This window comes from Oryx dammah, unplaced genomic scaffold (genome assembly GCF_014754425.2).
Source record: "Oryx dammah isolate SB20612 unplaced genomic scaffold, SCBI_Odam_1.1 HiC_scaffold_23, whole genome shotgun sequence".
NCBI lineage: Eukaryota > Metazoa > Chordata > Mammalia > Artiodactyla > Bovidae > Oryx > Oryx dammah.
In genome coordinates this window covers 89,827,365-89,855,284 of record NW_024070207.1, presented here as the reverse complement: position 1 = coordinate 89,855,284, position 27,920 = coordinate 89,827,365, and the positions used below count along the sequence as shown (strand labels likewise).

Genomic DNA, 27,920 nt, shown 5'->3' with positions numbered 1-27,920 from the left:
TTGAGTTTTAACTCAGGTTTTAAATACCATGTTGTGAAATGTATAGATTATAAAAGTTATATTTTATATCTGTTTAATGTTGCCATTTGAACTTATACTCACTTGCTACAGATTTTAATGTTAATTTTAATAATTACATTGACAAAATTTAGTAATGACTAATAATACATGTAGTTTCTTATCATGTTCTTATATGCTTGTATATTTTATTAAGAATAAGTTATGTTCTGAAATTACTTAAATGTATGCAGCCAAGATAGTGTTTATATTTTACATTTTATATTCTTATATTTATCCAAACACTACTGTAATACAGCTGTTGACTTATTTTCTCATCTTTGCAGTTCAATTTCACATTGCCCACTTATATGAAACCCAGGTAAGTGTTTTAACTTAGTTTACATTAAAACACTCATACCATTTTAAGTGTAATCAGATACACAGTTAATTTAATGGAGTTCTGGGCACTACTTCTTACATAATACTCATTAAATTTGGTCAAGATTTTGAATTCATGTTGCAATTATTACACAGAGTTCTTGTTGTGTACAAAGAACCCATTAAACTCAAACTATCTGCAGCCTTAAATGGCCGTATTTGAGAAGCTTTCTCATATTCTTGATGTGAAATGTCTAGGTTTCTTTTCAGAATGTTATAGATGGTTGTTATAATGCATTGTTCTTAGTTTCACTTTTTATTAAGATTGAAATATCACTTCCATATATCACCATTTGAAAAGCCTATTAGTAACCTCTTGATGTCATTACCAGTACTTTTATGGCTGCTATATTTAATTTGGTTTTTTGGCTGTGCTGCAAGGCATGTCGGATCTTAGTTCCCTGACCAGGGATGGAACCTGTGCCCCCCACAGTGGAAGTGCAGAGTCTTAATCACTGGACCACCAGGGAAGCCCTGGCTGCTATATTTAAAAAGCTATTTTAGAACATATTTTTTTATATGGCAGAATTTGCTTAGTTACATGATACAGGGTATAACACATAAACATTTAGTTTAGGTAAGCAGTTTTGGTATGGGCTTCCCTAGTAGCTCAGCTGGTAAAGAACCCACCTGCAATGCAGGAGAGCCCGGTTCAATTCCTGGGTGGGAAGATCCCCCGGAGAAGGAATAGGCTACCCACTCCAGTATTCTTGGGCTTCCCTGGTGGCTCAGTCAGTAAAGAATACGCCTGCAATGTAGGAGACCTTGGTTCGATTCCTGAGTTGGGAAGATCCCCTGAAGAAGGGATAGGCTACCCGTTTCAGTATTTTTGCCTGGAGAATTCTGTGGACAGAGGAACGTTATAGGCTACAGTCCATGGGGCTGCAAAGAGACACGACTGAGCGACTAAGCACAGCACAGGCAGTGGTACAGAAAATCAAGTGTAAGTTGGTATGTGGCTAAATATTAGGTAATCATAGTTGCTGCTGTTGTAACCCCATGGACTGTAGCCCACCAGGCTCCTCTGTCCATGGGATTTTCCAGACAAAAATACTGGAGTATGTTGCCATTTCCTGCTATAATCATAGTTTACCCAGAATATAATTTTTATAACAGCTTTTTAGGAAAATAAAGTACTGTTATATTTCTAGATAATTTTTAAGGTCTGTTTTGTTTCAGAGCCACCATGAGGTGGTCTAAAAAAAAATTAACATCTGATTGCTGGGCACCTCCTTCTACTGTGGTTTCTCCCCCCACCCTCCTTGCACACATGCACACAGGTGTGTGTATGTCTACTGAACACTCCCTTTACTAATCTAGGGATTTTATCCGGCTTGAGAGGGTGCATTTGAGAATCATGTGCATGTTGTGGAGCAGAGTCTTTACCTGCCAGTGCTAATCACTGTCTCCTTGTCAACTGCCGAATCAATTAAGGCCCCAGGGTGAAAGCAGCTATAGAAATAAGCTGTTTCTCCAGAGTTCTTTCTCTGGAGTCTTAGCTCCTGCTTTCATTGCCTCAGGAGATCTCTGCTGCCTTCTAAAGGATGAACTCTGAATTTTTTTCCCCAGCTTTCATAGCTCTTAGTGAGATTTCCCTCATCGGTCATTATGTAAAACAGATGTTATCTAACCATTCTTTTTAATGAGTGTTTTTTGGCTGGAGATGGAATTCTATTTTATTATTTTATATGACCACTTTAAAACTTACATTCCATTGTCCTCTGGTTTTCATTGTTTCTGGTGAGTTGTCTGTTGGTATTAATTGTTTTGAATCTTATGAAGGTAATGTGGGGACAGGGCCCTTCCCCCACTGATTCTTTCATTTGATAAATTTTAGTGCCCATTAAGATTAAACAAAACAAAACCAAAAAAATTCGTGCTAGGCAGAGTATGTAATTATTAGATGATAAGAAGCTGACACTATAAGCTTATGAAAGGATTGAAAAGTCTTCTTCACTTCAGTGCTTATAACAAGGATTTTTATTTTCAGGTGAAAAATTAAGGAAAACAAAAAGACTTACCTACCTATTAACTATCTGAAGTATACAATGTGATGATTGGATATATGTATGATTTCCCCCCACTGAATTATTAACACACCCGTCACCTCACATCTTCAAAGTGGTGCATTGAGAACATTTTAGTTCTATTCACAAACTTCACTTGTACAGTACATTGTTGTCAGCAATAGTCATCATATTATATGTTTGATTCTCAGACCTTATTTATCTTATAAATAAAAGTTTGTACCCTTTTACCAACCTCTCCTTTTTCTTCCATCTCATCTCCTGGTGGCCCTTGCAAATCCCCTCTTGTAGAAGATTAAGCCCCCACCTCACCACTTTTTAAAAAGAATCCACACAGAAGTGATGCTGTATAGCATTTATCTTTCATTGTCTGTTTTTTTTCATTTACCATAATTCCTTCCAGGTTTATCCATGCTGTCACAAATGACAAGATTTCCTTCTGTTTTTAAGGGTGAAATACCATTCCATTGTATTTATATACCACATTTTTCCGATCCCATCTGTAGAGAGACACTTCAGTTGTTTCCATCCTTGTCGTCGTTTAGTCACTGAGTTGTATTGGACTTTTTGTGACACCAAGGACTGCAGCACACCAGGCTTCCCTGTCCTTCACCATCTCTTGGAGTTTGTGCAAACTCATGTCCATTGAGTTGGTGATGTTATCCAACCGTCTCATCCTCAGGTTGCCTCCTTCTCCTCTTTCCTTCAGTCTTTCCCAGCATTAGGGTCTTTTCCAATGAGTCAGTTCTTCGCATCAGGTGGTCCAAGTTTGGGTCTTCTGCTTCAGAATCAGTCCTTCCAATAAATATTCAGGGTTGATTTCCTTTAGGATGGACTGATTTGGTCTCCTTGCAGTCCAAGGGACTCTCAAGCACCACAATTTGAAAGCATCAGTTTTTCGGTGCCAGACTTCATTATGGTCCAGCTCTCACACATCTGTACATGACTACTGGAAAAAGCAAAATTTTGACTATACGGACCTTTGTTGGCAAAGTGAGATCTCTGCTTTTAATTATGCTGTCTACGTTTGTCATAGCTTTCCTTCCAAGGAACAAACATCTTTTAATTACGATTTACTCTCAGATATTTATATCGTTTATTTAATCCTTCTCATTTTATTTTCTGAGACCCCCCCACACAGTACCATTTTTTCCTAATAGTATTAATGGCTTTCATTTCTTTTTCTTGATTATTTATGAAATGACTTGAATACGTCACCATCTAAATTCTAAATAAACTTAAAGATTAAAGGTAAAGGATTTCTCCCTTTTAATTTTGTTATTAGTGTTACTTAGTTTTGAATAGATAATCCAAAGAGAAAGTGTCTGAAAAAATACACAGTGAAGTATCCTTCTCACTCTTTTTCCCTGGCCATCTAGTCCCCTGCCAAAAGCTACCAACTACCATTATCAGTGTTTTTATATTCTTCCAGAGAAACTTGTATATATCAGCAAATCTATATGTATGTTTGCCCATATTTTATTGAAATAATAGCCCATTATGTATGTTCTCTCTTGATCTTGTTTAAATTTTTGTTTATTTTTTAAACTTAGTATTATATTTTGGAAATCATTCCCTATTAATACATGTTGATTTATATTACATCCCTTTGCAGAGATGTAGTGTAACTAATTTAACTATTCTCCTGTGAGATAGTTATAAATAATGTTATTATGAATAACAGTGTTGGTAAGAATTACTAGTTTCATTGTTAACCTTGCCTTCTAACTATCCAGCCATAGTTATTACTGACACACTATAGACTGGTTTCATTTATGCATATTATAGAAGTCCAAAAATTCTAAAGAAAGAAAAATTTAAGCTCACGTTTAAAGATGCAGTAAGTATGTCCTGATTACTGAGGGTTTATTCCATGAATTCAAGGTTAGTTCAGTGTAAGGAAATGTGTTAACAAAACAAAAATCAATGTAAGGAAAACAATATTGTGAGGAAAAAAGATTTTTTTTAAAAGGAATTAATGATATTAAAAGAGAAAAATGGTAGATCTAATTAAATTAGTCAAAATCTTTTTATTCTAGAAAAAATTAACAATAGATAAATCACAGACTAACTTGATTAAGTGGATAAATGAGATAAACTACAGATACACAAAATAAGATGACCATGGGTACAGAAGAAATTAGAATAATCACATGAGACTACTTAGCAGACCTCTGTGTGGATGAATTTCAAAACTTAAATGAAGTAGACTGTTTCCCAGGGAAGTACAGACTAGCAAAATTGACCTCATTGGAGTTAGAAAAGTTATAAAAAGCCATTTTTCGTAAAAAGAGAAAAGTAATACCATGCAGAAAGTACCATGCCCAGCTGGTTTTACAGGGGAATTCTCCCAAACCTTCAAAGACCAGATAATTCTAGTACTCTGTAGATTGTTCTAGAGCATTAGAAAAGGAGAAAAACTTTCTCATTTCTTTCTCCTTTTTTTGAACAGGATAGTCAGGGGCTTATAAATAGCTTTCTGTCTGACCTTGAGAGACATGTATTTGATCATAAAGTCCTTTATGCACTTACTGATTCTATTGTGCATTTTTGAGATATAATAGAAACAAAAGTCTTATCCTGAAAATCACTTATGGACCATAGTTCTTTGATGTCTTTTTTATTTTATTGTGAAATATACATGACATAAATTTTCCCATTTTAACCATTTGTTCAATGGCATTAAATACATTCACTTTGTTGTGCAACTATCACCATTGTCCATCTCTAAAACTTCATCATCTTCCCAAGCTGAACCTCTGAACCCAGTAAAGAGTAATTCCTGATTCCTCCTTCCCTACGGCCCCTAGCAACCACTATTCCACTTTTTGTCTCTATGAGTTTGACTATTCTAGGTACCTCATGTAAGTGGAATGGTACAGTATTTGTCTTTTTGTGTCTGGCTTATTTCGCTTAGCATAATGTCTTTAAGGTTTGTGTATACTATAGCATGTGCCAGAATTCCATTCCTTTTTAAGGCTGAGTAATATTTCATTGTATGTGTACACTACATTTGGTTTATCCATTCATCTGTCAGTTGACTTCCAGCTTTTGGCTGTTATGAATATTGTTGCTGTGAACATGAGTGTGCAAATATCTGCTTTTGTCCCAGCTTTCATTTTTTTCTTTCTTTTTTCTTTGATATATACTCAGAGTTACTGAGTCATATGGTAATTCTGTTAAAATTTTTGAAGAACTTTCACACTGTTTTCCCTCCTTTGTTTTTGATGAAAGTATATATTAACATTGATACTTAAACCTGGTACAGTACAAAAATGAATGTACACACTGTTATCACTGATGAATGTTGGTATAAAAATACTAAATAAAATACTAGCAAACAATCTATTACCTCATGAAACAAATATACTATGAGCAAGTGGTATTCATTCAGAGAATACAAAGTTGATTGAATATTAGGAAATATGTTAATATCATGCCTTGTAATAATAGAGCTAAAGGTAAAAGCAAATCATCATCATAGATGCTAGAGACAAAAGAACTGTAAACAAATCTTCCACTACAGTTACTTTCTCACAGGAATATGGATAGACATTCTGTAACTTTTATGTACATACTCAGTTCAGTTCAGTTGCTCAGTCATGTCCGACTCTTTGCGACCCCATGGACTGCAGCACCCCAGGCTTCCCTATCCATCACCAACTCCTGGAATTTAATCAGACTCATGTCCATCAAGTCCATGATGCCATCCAACCATCTCATCCTCTGTCGTCCCCTTCTCCTCCTGCCTTCAATCTTGCCCAACATCAGGGTCTTTTCAAATGAGTCAGTTCTTCACATCAGGTGGCGAAAGTATTAGAGTTTCAGCTTCAGGATCAGGACTGATTTCCCTTAGGATTGACTGGTTGGGTCTCCTTTCTGTCCAAGGGAATCTCAAGAGTCTTCTCCAACACCACAGTTCAAAAGCATTAATTCTTTGACTCTCAGCTTTCTTTATATTCCAACTCTCACATCCACACATGACGACTGGAAAAACCATAGCTTTGACTAGACAGACCTTTGTTGCCAAAGTAATGTCTCTGCTTTTTAATATGCTGTCTAGATTGGTCATAACTTTTCTTCTAAGGAGCAAGCGTCTTTTAATTTCATGGCTACAGTTACCATCTTTAGGGATTTTGGAGCCCCCCAAAATAAAATCTCTCAGTGTTTCCCTTGTTTCCCCATCTATTTGCCATGAAGTGATGGGACCAGATGCCATGATCTTAGTTTTCTGAATGTTGATCTTTAAGCCAACTTTTTCAGTCTCCTCTTTTACTTCATCAAAAGACTCTTTAGTTCTTTGTTGCTTTCTGCCATAAAGGTAGTGTCATCTGCATATCTAAGGTTATTGATATTTCTCCCAGCAGTCTTGATTCCAGCTTGTGCTTCCTCCAGCCCAGCATTTCAAATGATGTACTCTGCATATAAGTTAAATTAAGCATGGTGACAGTATACAGCCTTGATGTACTTCTTTCCTGATTTGGAACCAGTCTGTTGTTCCATATCCAGTTCTAACTGTTGCTTCTTGACCTGCATACAGATTTTCAGGAGGCGGGTCAGGTGGTCTGGTATTCCCATCTCTTGAAGAATTTTCCAGAGTTTGTTGTGATCCACACAGTCAAAGACTTTGGCAGAGTCAATAAAGTAGAAATAGATGTTTTTCTGGAACTCTCTTGCTTTTTCGATGATCCAGCGGATGCTGGCAATTTGATCTCTGGTTTTTCTGCCTTTTCTAAATCCAGCTTGAACATCTGTATGTTCACGGTTCACATACTGTTGAAGCCTGGCTTGGAGAATTTTGAGCATTACTTTACTAGCATGTGATGTGAGTACAATTGTGCGGTAGTTTGAGCATTCTTTGGCATTGCCTTTCTTTGGGATTGGAATGAAAACTGACCTTTTCCAGTCCTGTGGCCACTGCTGAGTTTTCCAACTTTGCTGGCATATTGATTGCAGCACTTTTCACAGCATCATCTTTTAGGATTTGAAATAGCTCAACTGGAATTCCATCACCTCCGCTAGCTTTGTTCATATTGTTGCTTCCTAAGGCCTACTTGACTTCACATTCCAGGATGTCTGGCTCTAGGTGAGTAATCACACCACTGTCGTTATCTGGGTCATATGGGTCATGAAGATCTTTTTTGTACAGTTCTTCTGTGTATTCTTGCCACCTCTTAATGTCTTCTGCTTCTGTTAGGTTGATACCATTTGCCCATCTTTGCGTGAAATGTTCCCTTAGTATCTAATTTTCTTGAAGAGATTTCTAGTCTTTCCCATTCTATTATTTTCCTCTATTTCTTTGCATTGATTACTGAGGAAGGCTTTCTTATCTCTCCTTGCTATTCTTTGGAACACTGCATTCAAATGGGTATATCTTTCCTTTTCTGCTTCCCTTTGCTTCTCTTCTTTTCTGAGCTATTTGTAAGGCCTCCTCAGACAACTATTTGTCCTTTTTGAATTTCTTTTTTCTTGGGAGTGGTCTTGATCACTGCCTCTTGTACAGTGTCTTGAATCTCAGTCCGTAGTTCTTCAGGCACTCTGTCTACCAGATATAATCCCTTGACTATATATACTTGTCACTTGACTTCGGGAGTTGGTGATTGTCAGGGAGGCCTGGCATGCTGTGGTTCATGGGGTCGAAAAGAATCGGACACAGCTGAGCGACTGAACTGAACTGAATGGTCTAGTGGTTTTACCTACTTTCTTCGATTTAAGTCTGAATTTGGCAATAAGGATATTGCTTATCCCTAAGTAAATGTATTGTGAATAATGAGGGCTAGATTTTCACTGTCAGAGAACTTACAGGTAAGAAAAGAAGAAAGGCTAGACTGAACTCTGTGTTATTGGATTGGAATTGGAGTAAAAACTAAATATACGGTTATTGACGGAAATTGAGAGTTGAATAGAGATAGATACAGATAGAAGAGTATGTGTGTATGTGTATGCATTGTGTATACATTAATATATTTCCCAGCTCTGTTTGCTGTGAGTGCCTAGAAGCAAGGCCCCCCTCCACAGCAGTGAATGTTCTAGCATCCAGATCTTTGTTTCTAAATTTGATTCTTCAATAAAAGAAAGCAAGAATTCTTGGGGAGAAGTGTGTGATTCCAGAGCTTAGGGGGGGAACCTACAAGATGAGCCCTGGAATATTTCATGGTGCAAAAAGTAAGGGAGCGCTCAAAAAATGATGAGGCCTGTGAAAAGTTCCAGGAGCCAACTTGAGTGAAATAGGGTTTCTAATCACCAAATTGGACACAAGTTTAGGAACAAATAATTATAATGTGTACAGTACAGAATAAAATATTTTAGCTCATATTGCTATAAATGAATAATTAAATAAATGAAAGAGGACACCTCTTTCTTCCTGTGGAATTTTAATTAATATATGAGAAATGATGAATATCATTCCACAAGGTACTTACTAGTTTGAAAGGTACATTCTTCAAAATAATGAGCTAGTACTTTAAATATCAAGGTAATGAAAAGTCAGAGACTGAGTAGCTGTCTCAGGTTAGCGGATGGTAAAGACACAGGCTAACTGGACACAGTGTGGGATCTTGAATTAGATCCTGGACCAGAAAAGTGGGACAGTTGGTGAAATTGGAATAAATTTTATAGACAAATAGTATTTTATCAGCATTAAATCTGTCAACCTCATTTTTTAAAAAGCTTTGTTATTGTTATGTCATCCTGATATGTCCTTCATCTTTATGAGATATTCCTCTTTATCTCTGGCAGTGCTCTGTCTTGAAGCCTTCTTAATGTGATCTGAATCTAATCACTTCAGCTTTCTAATATTTAGAGTTTACATCGTATGTTTTCCATCCTTTTATTTCAGTCTGTTTGAGTCCTTATAGGAAAAAGTGCAAATCTTACAATTCTTATGTATATGGCTTTCTTTCACTTTTGTAGTCTGTTCTGTCAGTCTCTATATCTAGTCCATTTATATTTAATTTGATTACTGATATGATAACAGAAAGTTGGCTGTCATTCATGTTGTATCCTTTGTATTTTGTGGTTTTTCTCTGGCTGTTTTCAAGGTTCTTTTTTAATTTGGTTCTTAAGTATCTGACTATGATGTACTTGGGTATTGGTTTTTCCTTTCTGTTTTTACCAGTGTTTTTCCTGGTCTTTTGGATATGGGATTTAATGTCATCCATTCTGAAAAGTTCTCAGCCATTATATTGTCCATATTTTCTCTGCCCCATTCTTTCTGTTCTTGGACTCCTGTTATGGGTATGGTAGATATTTTGTTATTGTCTTGTACATCTTGGATGGCTTTTGTTTTCCTTCTCTTTTGTCTGTTTTGCTTCAGTCTGGATACTTTCTGCCAACCTCTTTCCAAATTTGTTGATTTTTCTAAAGTCTTCACTCTGCTAGTCAGTCCTTCAGCGACTTTTTTCTTTTTTTAAAATTTCAAATTTGTATTTTTCAGTTTGAGAATTTCCTTTTGTTTCTCTTTTATTTTTCTGTGCTTTGGCTTTTTGTCCATTCCTTACTGATTGTTTTCTTTTTCATTTGTGAACTTCATTAAAATAGCTGCTTTTAAATTATTTGCAAATTGCAACATCTGAGTCATTTCGTGGCTGATTCTCATTGATTTCTTTTTGTTTTGAACATGAGTAAAAATTTCCTGATTCTTATAAGCCTGATAATTTTATCCTGGGTATCATGAATAAATAATGTATTGTGAAGAGTGACTTTGTTATATTTTTCTAAAATTGATTTTTTGTTTTATTAGACAGTTTTAACTTTGCTCAAGTCACACACTAAACTTTGTCATCCCTGTGGTGGACGGCAGCTAAATCTCTCTTTAGTTCTTTTAGGCTGCTGGACGTGTGTTGTGTTTCTGTGTAGTTCAGTGGTCAACCAGGAATTTGAGCAGTTTAATTGCAGAAGTTGATATTCTCTCTCTTTTCTGGGATTGTTTCTTCTTCACTCACTTTTAGCTCTTGTGATAGCTTCAAAATCTTTCCTCTTATTTTTCAAGCTAGTAAGATTGCTGATTTCTGTTTGAGGTCTAGCCAGCCAGATATCAGCTGGGGCCTGCCTTCAGGTCAACATCCTGGGAGAATGGGTTTACTGAACCAGTGCCATTCCATTCCTTTAAGTCTTAACTTCTCTGGTTTGGCCTAATTTTGTTTTCTTTTCAGTGCTTTCTGGTAGATAGTTGACCTTTGTATTTTATCCAGAATTTAATGCTATCTGTGAAATGTTACGGCAGCATTACAAGAGGCAAAACTTTACTAAATACCTTTACACATAAACTTTTGTATACTGCTTTTGATTGCTACTTAATGTTCTGCTGTAAACATCCATCATATTTTACATTTCCACTCACCTAATAAGATAGACGTAGTTGTCCATCTCCTTGATACTACAAATAGTACCATTTAGGGAAGGTTCCTTTGGTGTATAGATATATCCCAAGGACAAGATGTTTAGATTGTAGCATATTTATACACCTAGTTCCATGAGTAAATCCCCTTCAGCAAGGCATGAGTATTTCCCTTTATATCCCCACAATGCTAAGAATTACCCAACTTTATGTTTGCCAGTCTAATTGGTAGAAACTAGTATTTCATTTAAATTTGCATTTTCTGATTTCTCGAGGTTTATACGTCACATGTTTTTCACCTTTTAGATGTTGGTTTTTATGTCCATTGTCTATTTTTCTCCTTATGTGTTTCGAGTCAGATCCTTCCTCCTGATTTATGTGGTTTTTGCCAAGTCTAATAAATTTCTTCCCATCTCAAGGAAATATTATCCATTGTCTTCTTTTAGTTATATACTTACATTTCATATTTAGGTCTTTAATGTGGGTGCCAGGTTTGTATATAGAATGAGGTAGAAATAAAACTTGGTTTCTCAGTATGGTCCATCCAGTTTTTCAAGTATGATGGTTTATTATTATTATTATTATCATTAGTACTAGTGTTTGGAAGTATGTTTTAGCATTTGTTGAGGTAATTCCAGAAAGTGGTCGTCCTAAAATATAAATTTGATTATATTGATTGAACTCATTTCATTGGTAGCCCATTGTCTTAGGATATAGTCTACAGTCTTTTAACATGGTTTAGGAAGGTCTTTGTGAAGTTGTCTGCTTGTCTCTGCATTTTCTGCCCAATCTGCTAGTACTCTAAGCTTGTCTGCTTCTGGGAAATAACTGTGTACAATATTGTTACTGTACACAGTACAATAAGCTTTGTTTTCTTATCTGTATTCTTGCCTGTAGTCCCAGCAATTTCTGTTATGTGTTAGGTGTTCAACAAATACTTAGCAGTTGAAGGAACTGAGTTGAATAACCTGATTCTTATCCTTCACTGTCTAATTTACTTTTTCAGATCAGATTAATGTTTAAAGGGAAGTCATATACCTGATGAGTAAAAGTTTGTGTAATAACTATTAATCTCAATGGACGTTCTTGGAATTTTTTCCCTTGTTGACATACTGTATTCATAGAGCTCCTTATTTCCATAGCTCTTTATCTCATTTAATCCTGAGAAGAACTCTAGATAGAAAGATCAGGCATTACATCTGTTGTATGGATGTTGAGTCATAGTTCAAGTGATTTGCCTGAGGCTCACACAGCTAGTTTTATGTCTCTACTTTTCTGGGGAGAAAGGTTTGTTTGCTCAGCCAGCTGTGTCCTATCAGTGATATGAGTGAAAGCCACTTTAATCCATTGTTCTGCCAAGTGTTTTCTAAAATTAATATTTATGAAGTTTTCTTTTGTTGACTTTGCCCCTTTTGGACGGATGGGGAGGAGTTGTCTTCAGCTTTCAGACTGTAGCAATAATGGGTTTCAGTCATATTAGTACTTTTGGGGTGAGAACTGTGGGTAAATGGTTTCATTTAGAGTTTTGTCCATATTATAAACATCATTAGACAATAGTTATGAGTTTATCTTTAAAAATCATGTATGTATTATAATTTTTTCATAGAATATATTATATACCAATGATTGTATCTTTTAAACTTAGATTTCATTGGCTTTTGTAACTGTTAAGACTTGGCAAATTCTTAAAGGTCCTATTTTTTGTTGTTGTTATCTCTTGTAACTTACTCAATACTGAACTGAGGTGAAAAGTAAAATGGTTGTATGGGTACAGAATGGTTTGAAGGGTATCGATTGTTTACCCTCATGATCTTGTAACTGACTGGGAGCTGTGGCTCAATACTGCTGCCCAGCATTACAAGAGATTATCATGTCACATATCCCCAGCCTAGGGAAAGATCAAAATTTGAAATAAGGTTTCTACTGAATACATAATGATGCTGTTTCACATCCTTTGGTTTCAACTTGAAGTACTCAAAGGTCATATTTTAATGATACTTGGTTGTATTGAATGTTTTACTGGTGTTAGATACTCTGAAACATGGCCTATTAACCATAACTGTCTAGAGTTAGAGGAACATTAAGTAATGCACTTCATCTTTCAGTTGATTTTTTAAAATATGCTGAAATATCAATATTGTATAAGACTTAACATGAGCTAATTCTTTAAAGATGTTAATTTATTTTCTTTAAATCTTTTTTTCCTGCTTTTTAGAGGAAGTATCATTCTGCAAAGGAAGCTTATGAACAACTTTTGCAGACAGAAAACCTTTCTGCACAAGTAAAAGCAACTGTCTTACAACAGTTGGGTATGTAGTAATTAATATTCACTTAGTGTATTATAAGTACATTGCTTTATGGTTTTTACACGTCACTGATGGTAAATACATGACTTACGTATCCTATTTCTTTTCCTTCCTTTTCCAAAGTTGATAGACATTATCTGAACCCGTCATATTTCCACCGTCTGCTGAGTATTGTCTATCTCACAGTCAATATTATTACAGTTTTTTAGTGTAACTTTTCTTTTAAATGCTCAAAATTATACACTGGTACTTAACCATGAGTGAGGGGGATTGAATGCTTTTTTGGTGCCAGATACCATTAGTACTCAATGGAGTTAAGTGATTTACCTAGTCTCTTAGTGATTGCTGAGCTTGCTTTCATAGCTCTGTCACTGATACTAACTAAAACATCTTTATGTAAGAAATGTGGAATATCTAAAGTATAGATTCTCTACACATGCAGTTCTGTTGTCATGTTGAAGATGAAGGAATATAGTCGTTAGTATGACTGTTTTTTATGTAATTTTAAAATTATTTAAGCTTAAATTTTATCACTTCATGATACTAATGCATACTATGTGATCAGTTATAGAAAATAAAAACATTGCTTTCATATAAAACTTTCATTTTTTAATTTTGTCTTTAATCTCTGGGTAGAATTTCCATGAGTTATCCATACTTTAAAAAATCATAGTCAAGTATTTGTTTTTAATGATTACATGTAGAGTTTAAATAATGTGAATTGGTATATTTAAGTTAAAATAAGTTTATTAGTACAGCAAAAAAGATTTTGTGTTCTTAGGTAAAAAGAACAAAGTGATGCCTTGAGATAGCTTACTCATTCAGCTAATAATGTGAATATAAACTTTTAAAATTCACATTATTTATAAATAAGGTTTTATGCATTTTAGCTGCACTGAAGAATGTGTCAGTAGCAAAAATGCACACAAACCTGTCCTCTTTGGCTGAATGTATAGGCAAACTTTTCATGGTTTTGAAAGGGAAAACACTTCCCCTTATTGAGTCTAATTTATGCCTGTACATCAATCCTTCCTACTTGCTTGTCACTGCTGCTTAAGCAACTCCTTTAGAGTCTGTTACTCTAGGTCCTGTTCTTAGTAGTAATAGTAGGAGAGGTAAGGGAGGAACAGATGAATAAGGGTGTGATTGACTTATATTTCCATAAAACATGATAATTCAGCCCTCTTTCTTTTGGAGTGCAGCAACTATAATAAATATCAGAAAATAAGGGTCCTTGTTTGTTTTGTGTACTGTGAACTATACATGAAAAACAGCTGATTTTGTGAACTTGAATTGATCCACAACTGAAATATGATTCCCTGGCAAATTAAGTCAGGTTATTCCATGTGCTAGTATTCCATGATCTAGTGTTTTGATTACTTACATAGTCAGCTTGTTTGTTTTATCATAACAGTTTTATTTAAGGTATACAAGATGATGTTTTGATATACCTGTACATAGTGAAATGATTGCTACAGTCATGCTGTCCAACATATCCATCTTCTCACACAGTTACCTTTTTTTTTCCCTATGGTGAGAGCACCTCAAATCTACTCTCTCATCCAGTCATAATGCTGTATGTTAGTTCTCTAGATTTACTCATCCTACATAACTTCAACTTTGTTTCTTTCGACCAACATCTCCCCATTTCCTCCATCTTACCACTCCTGGTAACCACCATTCAACTCCCTGCTTCTGTGTATTTGACTTTTTTGGATTCCACAGATAAGTGAGATTATGTATACTATCTAAATTTGTTTAGTAAAGATTTGTGTTACCCATTTTGTACCATTTTTATTTGCAGCATTTTGAATGGACTTTTTCTTATAGTCTTATAGTTTAAAAAAAATTGTCAAACGATTGTAATTTTTATTTTACATGAGTTGTGAATATATGTAGCCAGTGCCAATAAGGTAGGATTGTATGTTGTGTGTTCTACTCTGAACTGTCATTGATGATACAGCTTTATATTTACTCCTTGGAAGTGAACATTGTGTTAATAGAGATTTTTAAATGCAGATTAAGTTTTACATGAAACAGTAAATAAGATTTATCTTATATTCTTTGTTTTGTATCTTGAAATTTTTTCAAATACAAAAATTAGAGAAGAATAGAAATGTAGTTTGTAATCTACTAAGTGACAAGTCAGTACTTAAAATTGTTTTAATTTCTCTGGAATGAAAGTTCTTCATTGCTTTGACTGTACCTTAAAGGCAAACTTTTTTAGGACAGAATTGGCAGTTCTAAATTTCAGGAGTGTGTATGCCAAGCTAAATGAATAAATTGACTGAAAAGAGTATTTTTTTATGCGTTTGTTTCTGCTCTGTATTCTTTTAAGTAATAGAGTAATTAAGTCATTTATGTGCGTATTTTTAATCATTAACTATAGGATGGATGCATCATACTGTGGATCTCCTGGGAGATAAAGCCACCAAGGAAAGCTATGCTATTCAGTATCTCCAAAAGTCCTTGGAAGCAGATCCTAATTCTGGCCAGTCCTGGTATTTCCTTGGAAGGTAAGACTGATTTATCAGAAACGCAGGTTTTGCTTTTGTTTATTGCAGCTAAGAGTTTTGAATTATCTGAAATATCAGTTTAGTAATAGTGTGATCAGTATATTTTCCCTTTTAAATATTTTATAATGAAGATTTCTAGATAAAAAATAAAAGAACTCCTGAATGTGGTAGTTTTCTTATACCATCATCTGGTCTATCAAGATATTTCTTATTTTGCTTATTGGATTTTCATTTGACTTAAATTATTTCTGGTTTTCAAAAACTCTTGGCAGATACTAATTATTCAGTCAGGTGTTTAAATGCCTTTCCTTTTGATTTCTAGTGTTCATATGTCTATTTAAATAGAACAGAGAATTAATTTTTCATTCTGCCTGCTGACTACCAGTAGTTAGTGGAACTTTGCCCATTATCCTTTTGATTAGTGATATTTACCTTAGATAGAATGGACATTAATAGTAGATTTCAAGTCATAGTTGTATTTGAAGTTTTACAATGAGAAAATAGATACACTATTATTCAATTTGTTGGAAAGGAGAAGTGACATTAGTGGAAAAAATTTTTTTGCAAGTCTATAAACTTTTCTTGTACTTTGAATGTCTGAATTTTGCTTACTGATAATCTGAAATATATCTCATATATATGTATCTGATAAAATATATTTTTGGACCATTATCTGATTGTATTTTAGTTCTTAATTGGTTTTCGCTTTTGCAGTATGGTAGAAAGATCAGTCTACTAGGAGTTATCTGAGATACTTGGATTCAAGTCTTGGCTACTACTTGTGGAATCTTGGACTGAACAATTAAACATTTTGAGGCTTCAGTTTTCTGTTGATAAGAGAATTAGATTGATGGTTCTCAGTGGTGGTAGGGTGGATGGGAAGTGCTATTTTGCCCCATAGGAGACATTTCATTAGGTCTGTAGAGAGATTTAGGTTATCACAACTATGGAGAATGCTACTAGAACAGTTCTCGACAGCAGAAAATTACCTGGCACAAAATGTCAATGGTGCAGAGGTTGAGAAGCCCTGGGCTAGATCTCTTAGGTAACCTTCCCATGCTAAAGGTTTTAATTTTATGTTTTCTTTGGAAATTACCATGTTTTGTTTTAATTTTCAACTTTTTCCCATTCTTTTTTTCTGTAGGAGTATTTTACTTTGATTGAATTAGCCATATAGTCACATTAAATTTTAGTATTCTGTACAGTCACATTAATTTTAGTATTCTAGTATTTTATAATTTAGTATTTCATTTTTTCCTTTAAATTTGGCAAAATATATTTGTATGACAGGGAATAATATTAAGATGTTTCAAAAAATTTTTTATTATTCATTAATAATATCCTATAATAGTTAAGTGGGAAAGTAGCTATTTTTAGTAGCAATTTTCTAATTCCTTGCCAGGCTTATAAAGTCATCTAAATTCAGTTGCTCATTAATAAAGCTTGAGAGTCCAAACTTTGTCTTTCTCTTTTGTTAAAGATCTTTGGGGTAGAAACTGAATCTTAACCATCTTTGTATCTTATTACCTGGTAAATGGCTATTTAGTAAATGAGATAAATGATCTAATTGAACACCATTTGCCTTTGGAGCTTGCTCTGTTATTACTGTTAGTATTGTGCAGTGAGAGGCTTCGTATAGTGACCAAAAAGGAGCTCTAGTACTACAAAGTAGGGTCTTGCTTAGTCATTGCCTCTAGTGTTAATGTTTATATATGAAAATTTCTGTTAATATAGATTAAAAGGAATGTGTACCAGAAAGTATTTTTCTTTTGCTCTAAGATAAAGATTAGTAGTTTAATATAGCATAATAGTGTGGATGTCTTTTTAATATAGTTTTTCTTAATTCTATGCATATAAAATTAATATATAATTTTGAAATATCAAAAATTACTTTTTTTTTTTTTGCCACACCACTTGTGGGTTCTTAGTTCCCAGATCAGGAATCAAACCCTGGGCCCCCACAGTGAAAGACCAGAGTCCTAACCACTGGACCTCCAGGGAATTCCCCCAAATTACTACTTTAGTAATTCTGTAATTTTCAGCTCAGTGAGCACTATTCCATAGGAGGTGTGTCATCCTCCTACCCCACAAGTGGTTTTTCATTTGAAATCGTTAAGATGCTTTTTTATTTGAACCTTTCTGGATAGAATTTTCCAAATATACTTTGCTGACTTCTCAGATAAAGGATATTTCTTCCAATTTAACTTGTTTTGGGGTTCAAGATTATCATGTTGGTGTTCAGTATTTTTTATCTGTAATATAATTTGAGGACTGTTTTAGACTTTTTTTCTTTGATGTTTACATTTCTTACCCTTTTTACTGACTTCTAATGTGTTGCTTCAAGTCTGTTTTGTCATGAGAAAATATTTATAAATAAATTAGATTTTAGAAGTTATTAAAGCTCTGAAGGAAGATCTCAAATGTCATTGGGATTCGATGACCCTATTCTGAGGCACTTTGTTACTCTGCATCAGGTCTGTGTTGAAGATTGCATTTGTTTGTCGTTTGGCATGTGTATATCGTAATGAAAGTGTAATGTGGTAATGCTGTTAAATTAGCACTTTGTTATTGACTGTGTTATCACAGAATTATAGAATGTTAGAGCTAGGAGGGACCAGGAGGTCACCTAGTTGACCCTGTAAACCTTGTCATTTTGCACGTTTTAGAAAGGGAGCTCAGAGGGGTCAAATGTTTTGTCCAAGGTCACAGTCATGCAGGTAATTAGTAGCAGAGCAGAAACTAGATCCTTGGTTCAACACCCAGAGCTTTTTCAGTTACACAGTGCTGTCTCAGGGGAGCCTGTTTAAGTTTTATTAGAGGAAAAGTGTTTGATAGTTGGATTGAGGAATTTGTATTTGGGCACATTGGTTCCCTACTTTGACTTTGTAGGAATCAAGTATGAAAACATAGGTTGTGGGATTTACTGCTTATTCCTCCCAGCAGTTAGGTGAATTTGCTCCATAAATCTGAGATGGGCTTTGATTTAATTAAGAAAACAAACAGAGCATGTTTTCTACTGTTGGGTAAACATTTCTTTTCTTTGTGGTGTCTGTCCCTGTTTGTCATTGTTAATCCTCTCTTGTCCTGAATTCTCTCCTCATAAAACAGTTTACAGATACTCTCTGACACTGCCTCTGTTTCTGTCACTCACCTTTCTTTATATTGCCCCAACCCCCAGATTAGTGATCTCATGGTCTTCCCTTGTGGCTCAGCTGGTAAAGAGCTCACCTGCAATGCAGGAGACCTGGATTGAACCTGGGTTCGACCCCTGGGATGGGAAGATCCCCTGGAGAAGGGAAAGGCTACCCACTGTAGTAGTCTGGCCTGGAGAATTCCATGGACTGTATAGTCCATAGGGTCACAAAGAGTCAGACACGACTGAGCAACTTTTACTTCACTTCACTTTTCAGGCTTATTTTTACCTCTTCTTGGTAGGTATCCTGTGTTCTTATACCCTCTCTTCCAGATGGATGAATTCCAAATCTCGATTTCTACACTTCAAAGTATTAAACACCAGGACAATATTTCCTATTCTTTACCTAACATTACCCGTTTTAATGTCTACATCGCATGTCAAAATCAGTATATTTCAAACCACGTTCATCATTTTCTTCTCTGAACCAGCTCCTTCTCCTTTATTTTTGTCAATGATATCACCATTCCCCTCCCCCACACACATTTGTCAGACTTAAAAACTAAATTATAATTCTGCCCCCATGAATATCTAATCAGTCTCTCACAAAGTTTTTATCTGTGTTTTGGTTTATTGTTTCTCCTTTTTCTTCGTTGTCACTTCCATTACTTTCACCCTAATTTGGGCCTATTCCAAGCCAGTAAATAGAGCTGCCTTCTTTTTTACTGTCTATAATTTTTTTCACTTTTGGTTTATTGCTACACATTGTTAGCAAATAAGTATTCCCATAAAATACTTTCATCATGCCATTCCCCTTGTTAGAAGAAGAAACTTCGGGATATTCTTGGGTGGGATTTAAAATTGTCTACAGTTTATATCTATGCTATCTTATATATATATACATATATATATATATGATATAAGGTGCAACTTATATATAAGTTTTGCTCATGCTATTCAAGCAACATTTCAAAATGCTGTTTCTCAAGTTTTCTCCCTGACTCAGTGGTTCTCAGACTTTTGGATTACTTGACATTTACTTTTTTTTTTTTTTTTGCTATTTACTCAGTCAATAGTATTTCAGAGTAAGTCAATTACAATACAAATATTGGTTTAATGGAAAATGTATGTATGTATGTTTGTATATGTCTTTTTTTCCCATTTTGTTTGCTTGACCAAATTGCTGTAAACTAGCTGGTAATTGCAAATCACTGATCTAAACAGTATGCATCTACTACACACATTCCAATCCTTTACTCTTGCCCTTTCCTTTCTTATCTTTCCTAAACCCAGTAGTGTGTAGTGTGGTCTCTTCTACCCTACCCTAAATTTTCAGACCAGTTATTATCTGTGGTAGCCATTTGATATGGCATCATGCTATTTATAATGTGTCTTAAATCCTCAGCTAAATTGTCCTTGACGATGGACTGGGTTTTATTTTTTCCTTTTTCCCTTAGTGCCAAACATTAATATAATTTCTGTATTTTTATAATTTTAGCTGCTGTTTTATATATCCATCAGGTACATCTACATTAAGAAAAATGGCAGTTCTCTGAAACTTTAATCATACCTTGCTACCCTTACTAGTCATTAAGTACTGTGCTTAATCCTGTTTTATACTATTTTTGATAGTCAGCTTGATATTATTATGTTTGTGTCTTGTATGTATTAAAGAGTTGTTGCCTTTATTTTTATTATTTAAGAAATGAAAACTGAAATCTGATTCAGCAAGTCTTACCAACATGGAATGTTTTTCTTGGTTTTTAACTAATTTCTTACTCTTTGGAAAACCAGAGATCAAGTTGTATAAGTAAAGTGGTGTGCATATATCTCTCAATATTATTATATTGAAGTGATATGGCATTTAACTACTTTAATAGGTGCTAAAGTATGCTGCACTGTTAAACACTAAAGATAGTCTATAATACAGCTTATTGAAGGGTTAATTATAGTGTTATTGTCATGTATATTCACACTTCACATAAATTTGTTCGCTTATTAGATTTTTATTTGCTTTGACAGTCTTTCAGTGCATTAATTAATCAGTGCATATTAATCATATTTTCTTATTTTTCCCCTCCCCTCTTAGGTGCTATTCAAGTATTGGGAAAGTTCAGGATGCCTTTATATCTTACAGGCAGTCTATTGATAAGTCAGAAGCAAGTGCAGATACATGGTGTTCAATAGGGTAAGACTTTGTGTAGAAATAATGATATAATTCATAAACAATAGTTGCGTCACATATAATGTATTTTATAAAGCTAACACATTCTTTTTAGTCGACTTATTTGTTAATTTCTCTTTCCAGCGTGCTATATCAACAGCAAAATCAGCCTATGGATGCTTTACAGGCCTATATTTGTGCTGTACAATTGGACCATGGCCATGCTGCAGCCTGGATGGACCTAGGCACACTCTATGAATCCTGCAACCAGCCTCAGGATGCCATTAAATGCTACTTAAATGCAACCAGAAGCAAAAGTTGTAGTAATACCTCTGCACTTGCAGCACGAATTAAGTATTTACAGGTAAAATGTTTAAATCTCAGTTTTTTAAAGGCACATGTTTCCCCATGACACTCAGGCAGGAGGAGGGTGGCTGGGAAGTTTGTCTAGTTGTGTTTTGATGTCTATAACTTGTTTCCATATTTTGTAAACATACCATAGCTTGTAATATTATTTTACTTTTCATTTTAAGTAAGATATACAGTATTTTAAAAGATGCTCTTTTGTGCATTTACCCTGTTAATGCATATTAATTTACATAATTTTTTTCTATGTACTGTCTACATTTTTAAGTTGTCATAGCATTTTAGAGAAAAGAACACGAACACTGTCTTTCACTCTTGCTTGGAGTTTCATGAGAAGACAGCTATAAGAACTCTGAAAACAGAGCTCAGCTTTGTTTTAATTCTCACAAAGGTTTATATTCCCCTTTCCCTCATTATACTTAGTATCTTTCTGAAACCCCAAATTAAGAATCTATTTTCTTAAAAACAATTAGTTATAGCATTTAGGAAGATTTAGTGGACTTGCTCTTACTCAAGTAGGCTTGTGTTAAATTTGCTTTTTACATAATTTTTCCTAGGCTCAGTTGTGTAACCTTCCACAAGGTAGTCTACAGAATAAAACTAAATTACTTCCTAGTATTGAGGAGGCGTGGAGCCTACCAATCCCCGCAGAGCTTACCTCCAGGCAGGGTGCCATGAACACAGCACAGCAGGTGAGAAGTTGGGTTATGTTCTGCAGGTGCCCAGCTTTAAGGGTTCTTTTCAATCTGTAGTAGTCAAGCGTATTTTACTAAGCACAGGAGGCTTTTATTAATGAAAAGACTCTTGATTTAATTGTGAAGGGAATTTAGATCAAATTAAAACTCCCTCTGATATGGGAAGAAATTTTGGGGTGCCAGTTTAGAACCTTTGTGCATTTTCATGATTTTGAAGGAAATATCTTAACATAATGCTGCAGTTCATTTAATTTTTGAAACAAGTTTTTCAAAGGAAGGTACACATTACTCCATTGATGATTCATTTGATTTTCAATAATTACCATTCAGCGATGTCCACATAGATTTGAAAAGTATGCAGCTTGTAAAGTTGTATAATTTGAAGGAATGAATTAAGAACATATAGAACCCTATTTTTGTCTTCCTTCTGTGATTCTTAGGCATGTAAACCTCATCATCCAAATACTGAACCTGTATTAGGCCTCAGTCAGACACCAATTTCACAGCAATCCTTGCCACTACACATGATTCCTTCTAGCCAAGTAGATGACCTGTCCAGTCCTGCCAAGAGGAAAAGAACATCTAGTCCAACACAGGTATATATTTTAGAGAAATAGAAAATCCCAATCAAGAAAGAAATTCCTAACTGCCCTGAACTTGTGCAGTTTGAACATCTCCTGTCCTTTATTTTAAATCTGTGGACATCAATGAGTGAAAGGCTTGAGTTTTTTCATTCCAAATTCTTAGTATCATATTAAATATGGAAAGTAGGGATAAATTTGCATTCATCAAATCATTTTATTCATCTCCCTGCCGTTAAGATCTCAACACAACTTTTCATCATCACTTTCTACTGACATTAAAATAAACTTAACATTGAACCTAGTGGACAGTGTGGTATTTAGGTTAGTCATTTGGGCCATAGTTTAGGGGTGGGCCTTTTTGGGTGGCTAATTAAAGAATCAATATTTTCTTAAGTTTTAAGTTCCCAAATTTACTATGCATGTAAAATTACTTTTAAAAGAACTAAATGTCATAACATCTTTTTTATATGTAAATATTCCAATTCATAGTCATTTGACCTCCATTAGTCATTATGTTAACTCTGTGGATTTAACCAAATACTCTTTAATTTTTTTAATCAATTTCTCTCAGAATACTTCTGACAATTGGAGTAGTGGCCATGCAGTGTCACATCCTCCAGTTCAGCAACCAGGTCATTCATGGTGTTTGACACCACAGAAGTTACAGGTATGTAACACATGCTTTTGACAGATTGTTTTTCCTATTAAAGAAAAGTAGAGGTACTAAAGGTCTACGTTTTTTTGAGTATTAATTCTTAAAACTGAATGGCAGGAAACTCAGTTAATAGGTACATCAGTAAAATGAGCCCACATTTACCAGAGTAATAGAGAGAATTCATTCCTTTTTTTTTCCCACTTACCTCCGCCCCACCCTGCCAATATATTCTCATGGTTCAAACCATCTAAGTATGAGTTTAGAGTATATAGAATAAATTCTCCTGCTTCTATCCCTACCTACTCAGTTCCCCTTCTAACTGAAAACCAGTATTAACTTGTTGCTTATCTATCTTGCAAGAGATGTCATGCATGTCCAAGCAAATACTCATCTCCTTTCTCTCATATGTTGTTATTTTTCTTCTCTTTTTATACAAATGATAAAATGCTGTATATACTGTTAAATAGTGTATTATGCACACCTATCCATGTCAGTATATTAAGAGCATCCTAATTCTTCTATGACTACATCATGTTTCTTTATGTAGGTGTCATACTTTGACTTAGGCAAATTACTAGTTTTGGATAGTCAGATTTTCTTCAGACTCCTATTCCATACAGTGCTTCTTAGAGAGTACTTGTCATAAAGCATTTTTAAGCTTAAAGAACTTTCTGTGTAAACCCTGATAATTATTAATGAGTAAAATCTCATGCCCATTTATCTCAAAGATCCCATTACAGTAAACCTTCTGAGATAAATGTTTATTCCTTAACTTTCTCAAACTTCTTAAAGGACTTCATCTTGGGACTGATTGCCATTGGTCAGAAATCACTATCTTTGACTAGACAGCGTTCAGAGTTTTATAGAAAGGTTGCTTAGAATAATGAGCTTGTTTCTTAGATATGTCTTTGATTGTATTCTTCTTTTTCTTCTAGCACTTGGAACAGCTCCGTGCAAATAGAAATAATTTAAATCCAGCACAGAAACTGATGCTGGAACAGCTGGAAAGTCAGTTTGTCTTAATGCAGCAACACCAAGTGTGTACAGCATTGTTTTCCCCCTAAAATTTGTTAGCATTTGAATATTTTTGTTGACTGGAATATCATTTTAGAGAGTATGTTTATGCCCACCTCTAGTTTGTACTAGTGTTTAGTGGGATTTAATTATCTGTGCTTCTTAAAATACTGATAATGGACAGAGATTTTTAGGGGAAAAAAAAAGCTATAAATTTGATTTTGAACATGACTTAGTATTTTATTAATTTACATGTTATTTTGCATGTAATACTTAACAAACTACATCCAAAACTCAAGTGAGGTTCTTTCAAGTTTGTTTAACTCAGAGAATCTGGCATATAAATGTGATAAAATGGAAATTCAAGATACCCTATTTTGTGATGGGGAAGAGACCTGTAAATTTGATTTCTTTTCCATAATTCTCAACTGATTTCTTTTGTCATTTACTAAAAGGATATTTCTTAATATTAAGTAGATTCCTGCTTTTCTGAGGAACCTAATCTAAATGTGAAGAAACACAATTGCTTGTCTTAAAAAGGTATTTTTTAACCTAGAGAAATTAAATGTTAGGGTAAAATCAGAGATTATCTTGTTACATATCTTCATATTCTGATTGTGTCCGTTATGGGCCACACAGGCAGCATTTATTTTTGTTTTTTTTTTTTTTTGACAGATGAGACAAACAGGAGTTACACAGGTACGATCTACTGGAATTCCTAACGGGCCATCAGCTGACTCATCACTGCCTACAAACTCAGTCTCTGGCCAGCAGTCGCAGCTTGCTCTGACCAGAGTGCCTAGCGTGTCTCAGCCAGGAGTCCGCCCTGCCTGCCCTGGGCAGCCTTTGGCCAATGGACCCTTTTCTGCAGGCCATGTACCCTGTAGCACATCAAGAACGCTGGGAAGTACAGACACTATTTTGATAGGCAATAATCACATAACAGGAAGTGGAAGTAATGGAAACGTGCCTTACCTGCAGCGAAACGCACTCACTCTACCTCATAACCGCACAAACCTGACCAGCAGCGCAGAGGAGCCGTGGAAAAACCAACTATCTAACTCCACTCAGGTAACAGAAGGACTAATTGCCTTGTTGGCTTCTCACATAATAGTTGTCTCTATTTGATTTTATGCATGTTGAGAGGAGAAATAAAAGTTTGGGAAACTTTTTATAAGCATTTATAGTACTACAGTGTGATTATTGCATTGTGACTCAGTATTGTGTGTAGATTTTTTTTTCTCTCGTGTAAGACTTACACACATATGTAATGTTAGAAATTTCTAAAAGAAAAAGAAAATAGATCATACAATTCCCCAAAACTCACTGCTAGTTTACAATGGCATCTTAAGCATTTATAGTAATTTGTTTCTTAGTTCATTTCTGTAAATATTGCCTACTTAGATCAAGTGCTATTCTAAGTGGTAAGTATTTACTCTGGTGGGAGGAAAAGTTTTTACTTCTGAATATTTATCCTCATAGTTTTCCCTGTGTTTTGGATTGTTTCCATGGAGCAGGTGCACCAAAGCAGGACTGAAGGGTCAAAGAGCTTTTAAAAGAAATGTTGCGAATATGTCTTGCCAAATTGCTTATACTTTTATTAGTCTACTACAAGGAAATATTTGACTTACTATTGGTAAAAGTAAAATAAGTTCTTTTTCTAAGAACTTTTTAAAATGTCTTAGTTCATGTACATAAACAGATAATAAATAGGCATTACATATGGAATATAAAGTTAGTTCTCTGGAATAATATACTGGAAAATGGAGCTGGGGAGTACTAGAGATTGGTGGTAGAGGAGTTGCATTAATAAATAGGAATGTCAGGGAAGGTTTCACTGGAAGGGGTAGTTGAATAAAGACCTGAAAGAGTTATAGAAGTGAGCATTAAAGATATTCCTGGAGGAGGAAATGGCAATCCACTCCAGTATTCTTGCCTGAAAAAAATCCCATGGAGAGAGAAGCTTGGTGGGCTACAGTCCATGGGGTCACAAAGAGTTGAACACGACTCAGCAACTGAGCATGCGCACACACACTTGAAGGTATTTGTGATAAGAGTGTTTCAGATTTAGGGAGCAACAAGGAGCAATAGGCCCTAAGGCTGGAGCATATTTTGCATATTTAGTGATTATCAAGGTGGCAAAAGCATGGCTGAACAGGATGAGAGGTAGATATGTTCCAGTTTGGACACAGGCTAGCTAAATCATTTTCAGCCTTGTAGGCCATTGTATAAAGATTTTGGATTTTATTCTGAGTTAAATGGGAAACTATAGGGAGGTTTGAATGGAGTGAGGTGGTCTAACTAGATCCTCTCCAGTACACTGTGGATAGGCTAAAGAAGGCAAAAATACTAATGATATGACCCATTTGGAGATTACTGTTATAATCCATGTTAAGAGATGGTGGCGGCTCAACCCAGAGTGGCAGCAGTAGAAATGGTCAACTTTTGGGTACATTTGGGTGTAGAACCAACCGGATTAGGTAATAGAGTGGGTATGAGAAAAACGGGAGTCTAAGCTAGCCTGATAAACTAGGGAAGATGAAGGAAACTAGATGAAATCACCAAGGGGAGAGAATAGATAGGGGGAAAAAAGGGAACTCAAAACTGAGCCTTGGGGCATTCCAATATAATAGGTCAGAAAATTGGAAAACCAACAAAACTAGAAGAGGAGTGACTTGTGAGGATAATAGGAGATATAGGAGAATATGAATGATGCCCTTAAAGCCAGGTCTTTCAAGGAAGGGGCTGTGATCAAAGTGTGAATCAATCAGTGGTTACAGGTTGAGTTGGTAATGTGAGGAAATTAACACAGGAAAAAAAGGAGAGAATTGTTTGGGTAGGTGAGAGGATGGGATTTTGAAGGTTCAGTGTCTTTAAACATTAAAGGATTGTTAAAAGGATAGCATGAGATTTTTGTTAGGATTCCTATAGTGCTAAGATATAATTTGTAATTAGTAAATAAGAACCTTTGTTATGATTGTAACTTAATGATTCTATTATTATTCTTTATTGCATCTAATTCCCTGGTTTCCTTAGTTGCTGAGATTTTAAGTAAATAACTCCCTTCATCCCACTTTGGAAATTTGCTGTCTTTACGAAGACCTACTGTATAGCACAGGGAACTCTGCTCAGTGTTACATGCCAGCCTAGGTGGGCGGGGGGGTTGAGGGAGAATGGATACATGTATATGTATGGCGAGTCCCTTTGCTCTTCACCTGAAACTACCACAAGATTGTTAATCGACTATACCCCAATACAAAGTTGATTTTAGTGTTTTTTTTTTTTTAAAAAAAAACAACACACATAATTTTAGTGAAAGAACCCTCAGTTTGCAGACCATGAAGCCTCTGTACATGACTGAATACTAAGTGGCAGAGCCCCAGTCTTTGCTTTGCAGGCCCTTCAATGCCGGTGGCCATAGGAGCTTTTTAATTTAGATAATACAATTGGAAAAGTTGCCTAAAAATTCTGTTGAACTGATTCTAAATCAGAGGTTTCCCAAATGAAGTTGCTGCATAACTAGTGAAGCTGAGGAGCCTCTATTTCTGCATTAACATAAGTAGAGACTTTTTCAATACTGTCTTATGCCTTTTCAAATAGTTTTCTCAAATTGTGATGCAAACTAGACCATTGATAGCCGCGTATGATATATCTACTATTTAGCTTGTGATGATGGGAGGAAAT

At 35.1% G+C, this 27,920-nt stretch overlaps 1 protein-coding gene across 9 annotated transcripts in view; it reads left to right on the top strand.

Annotated features, from left to right (window-relative positions):
• Positions 1-27,920, top strand: part of KDM6A (lysine demethylase 6A) — a 182,319-nt gene that overhangs the window by 111,088 nt on the left and 43,311 nt on the right. For 3 of the 9 annotated variants that reach the window (XR_005725456.1, XR_005725455.1, XM_040266138.1), the window contains exons 8-17: positions 345-379; positions 13,019-13,112; positions 15,499-15,625; positions 20,848-20,946; positions 21,067-21,286; positions 21,846-21,980; positions 22,424-22,579; positions 23,139-23,234; positions 24,158-24,259; positions 24,912-25,307. Coding sequence is in view for 7 of the 9 variants with exons in the window: in XM_040266138.1 (XP_040122072.1) it covers positions 345-379; positions 13,019-13,112; positions 15,499-15,625; positions 20,848-20,946; positions 21,067-21,286; positions 21,846-21,980; positions 22,424-22,579; positions 23,139-23,234; positions 24,158-24,259; positions 24,912-25,307 (1,460 nt within the window). In the remaining 2 variants the exon portion in view is untranslated. The remainder of the gene's footprint in view (positions 1-344; positions 380-13,018; positions 13,113-15,498; positions 15,626-20,847; positions 20,947-21,066; positions 21,287-21,845; positions 21,981-22,423; positions 22,580-23,138; positions 23,235-24,157; positions 24,260-24,911; positions 25,308-27,920) is intronic. The other 6 variants (XM_040266140.1, XM_040266141.1, XM_040266139.1 and 3 more) reach the window with 6 other exon arrangements.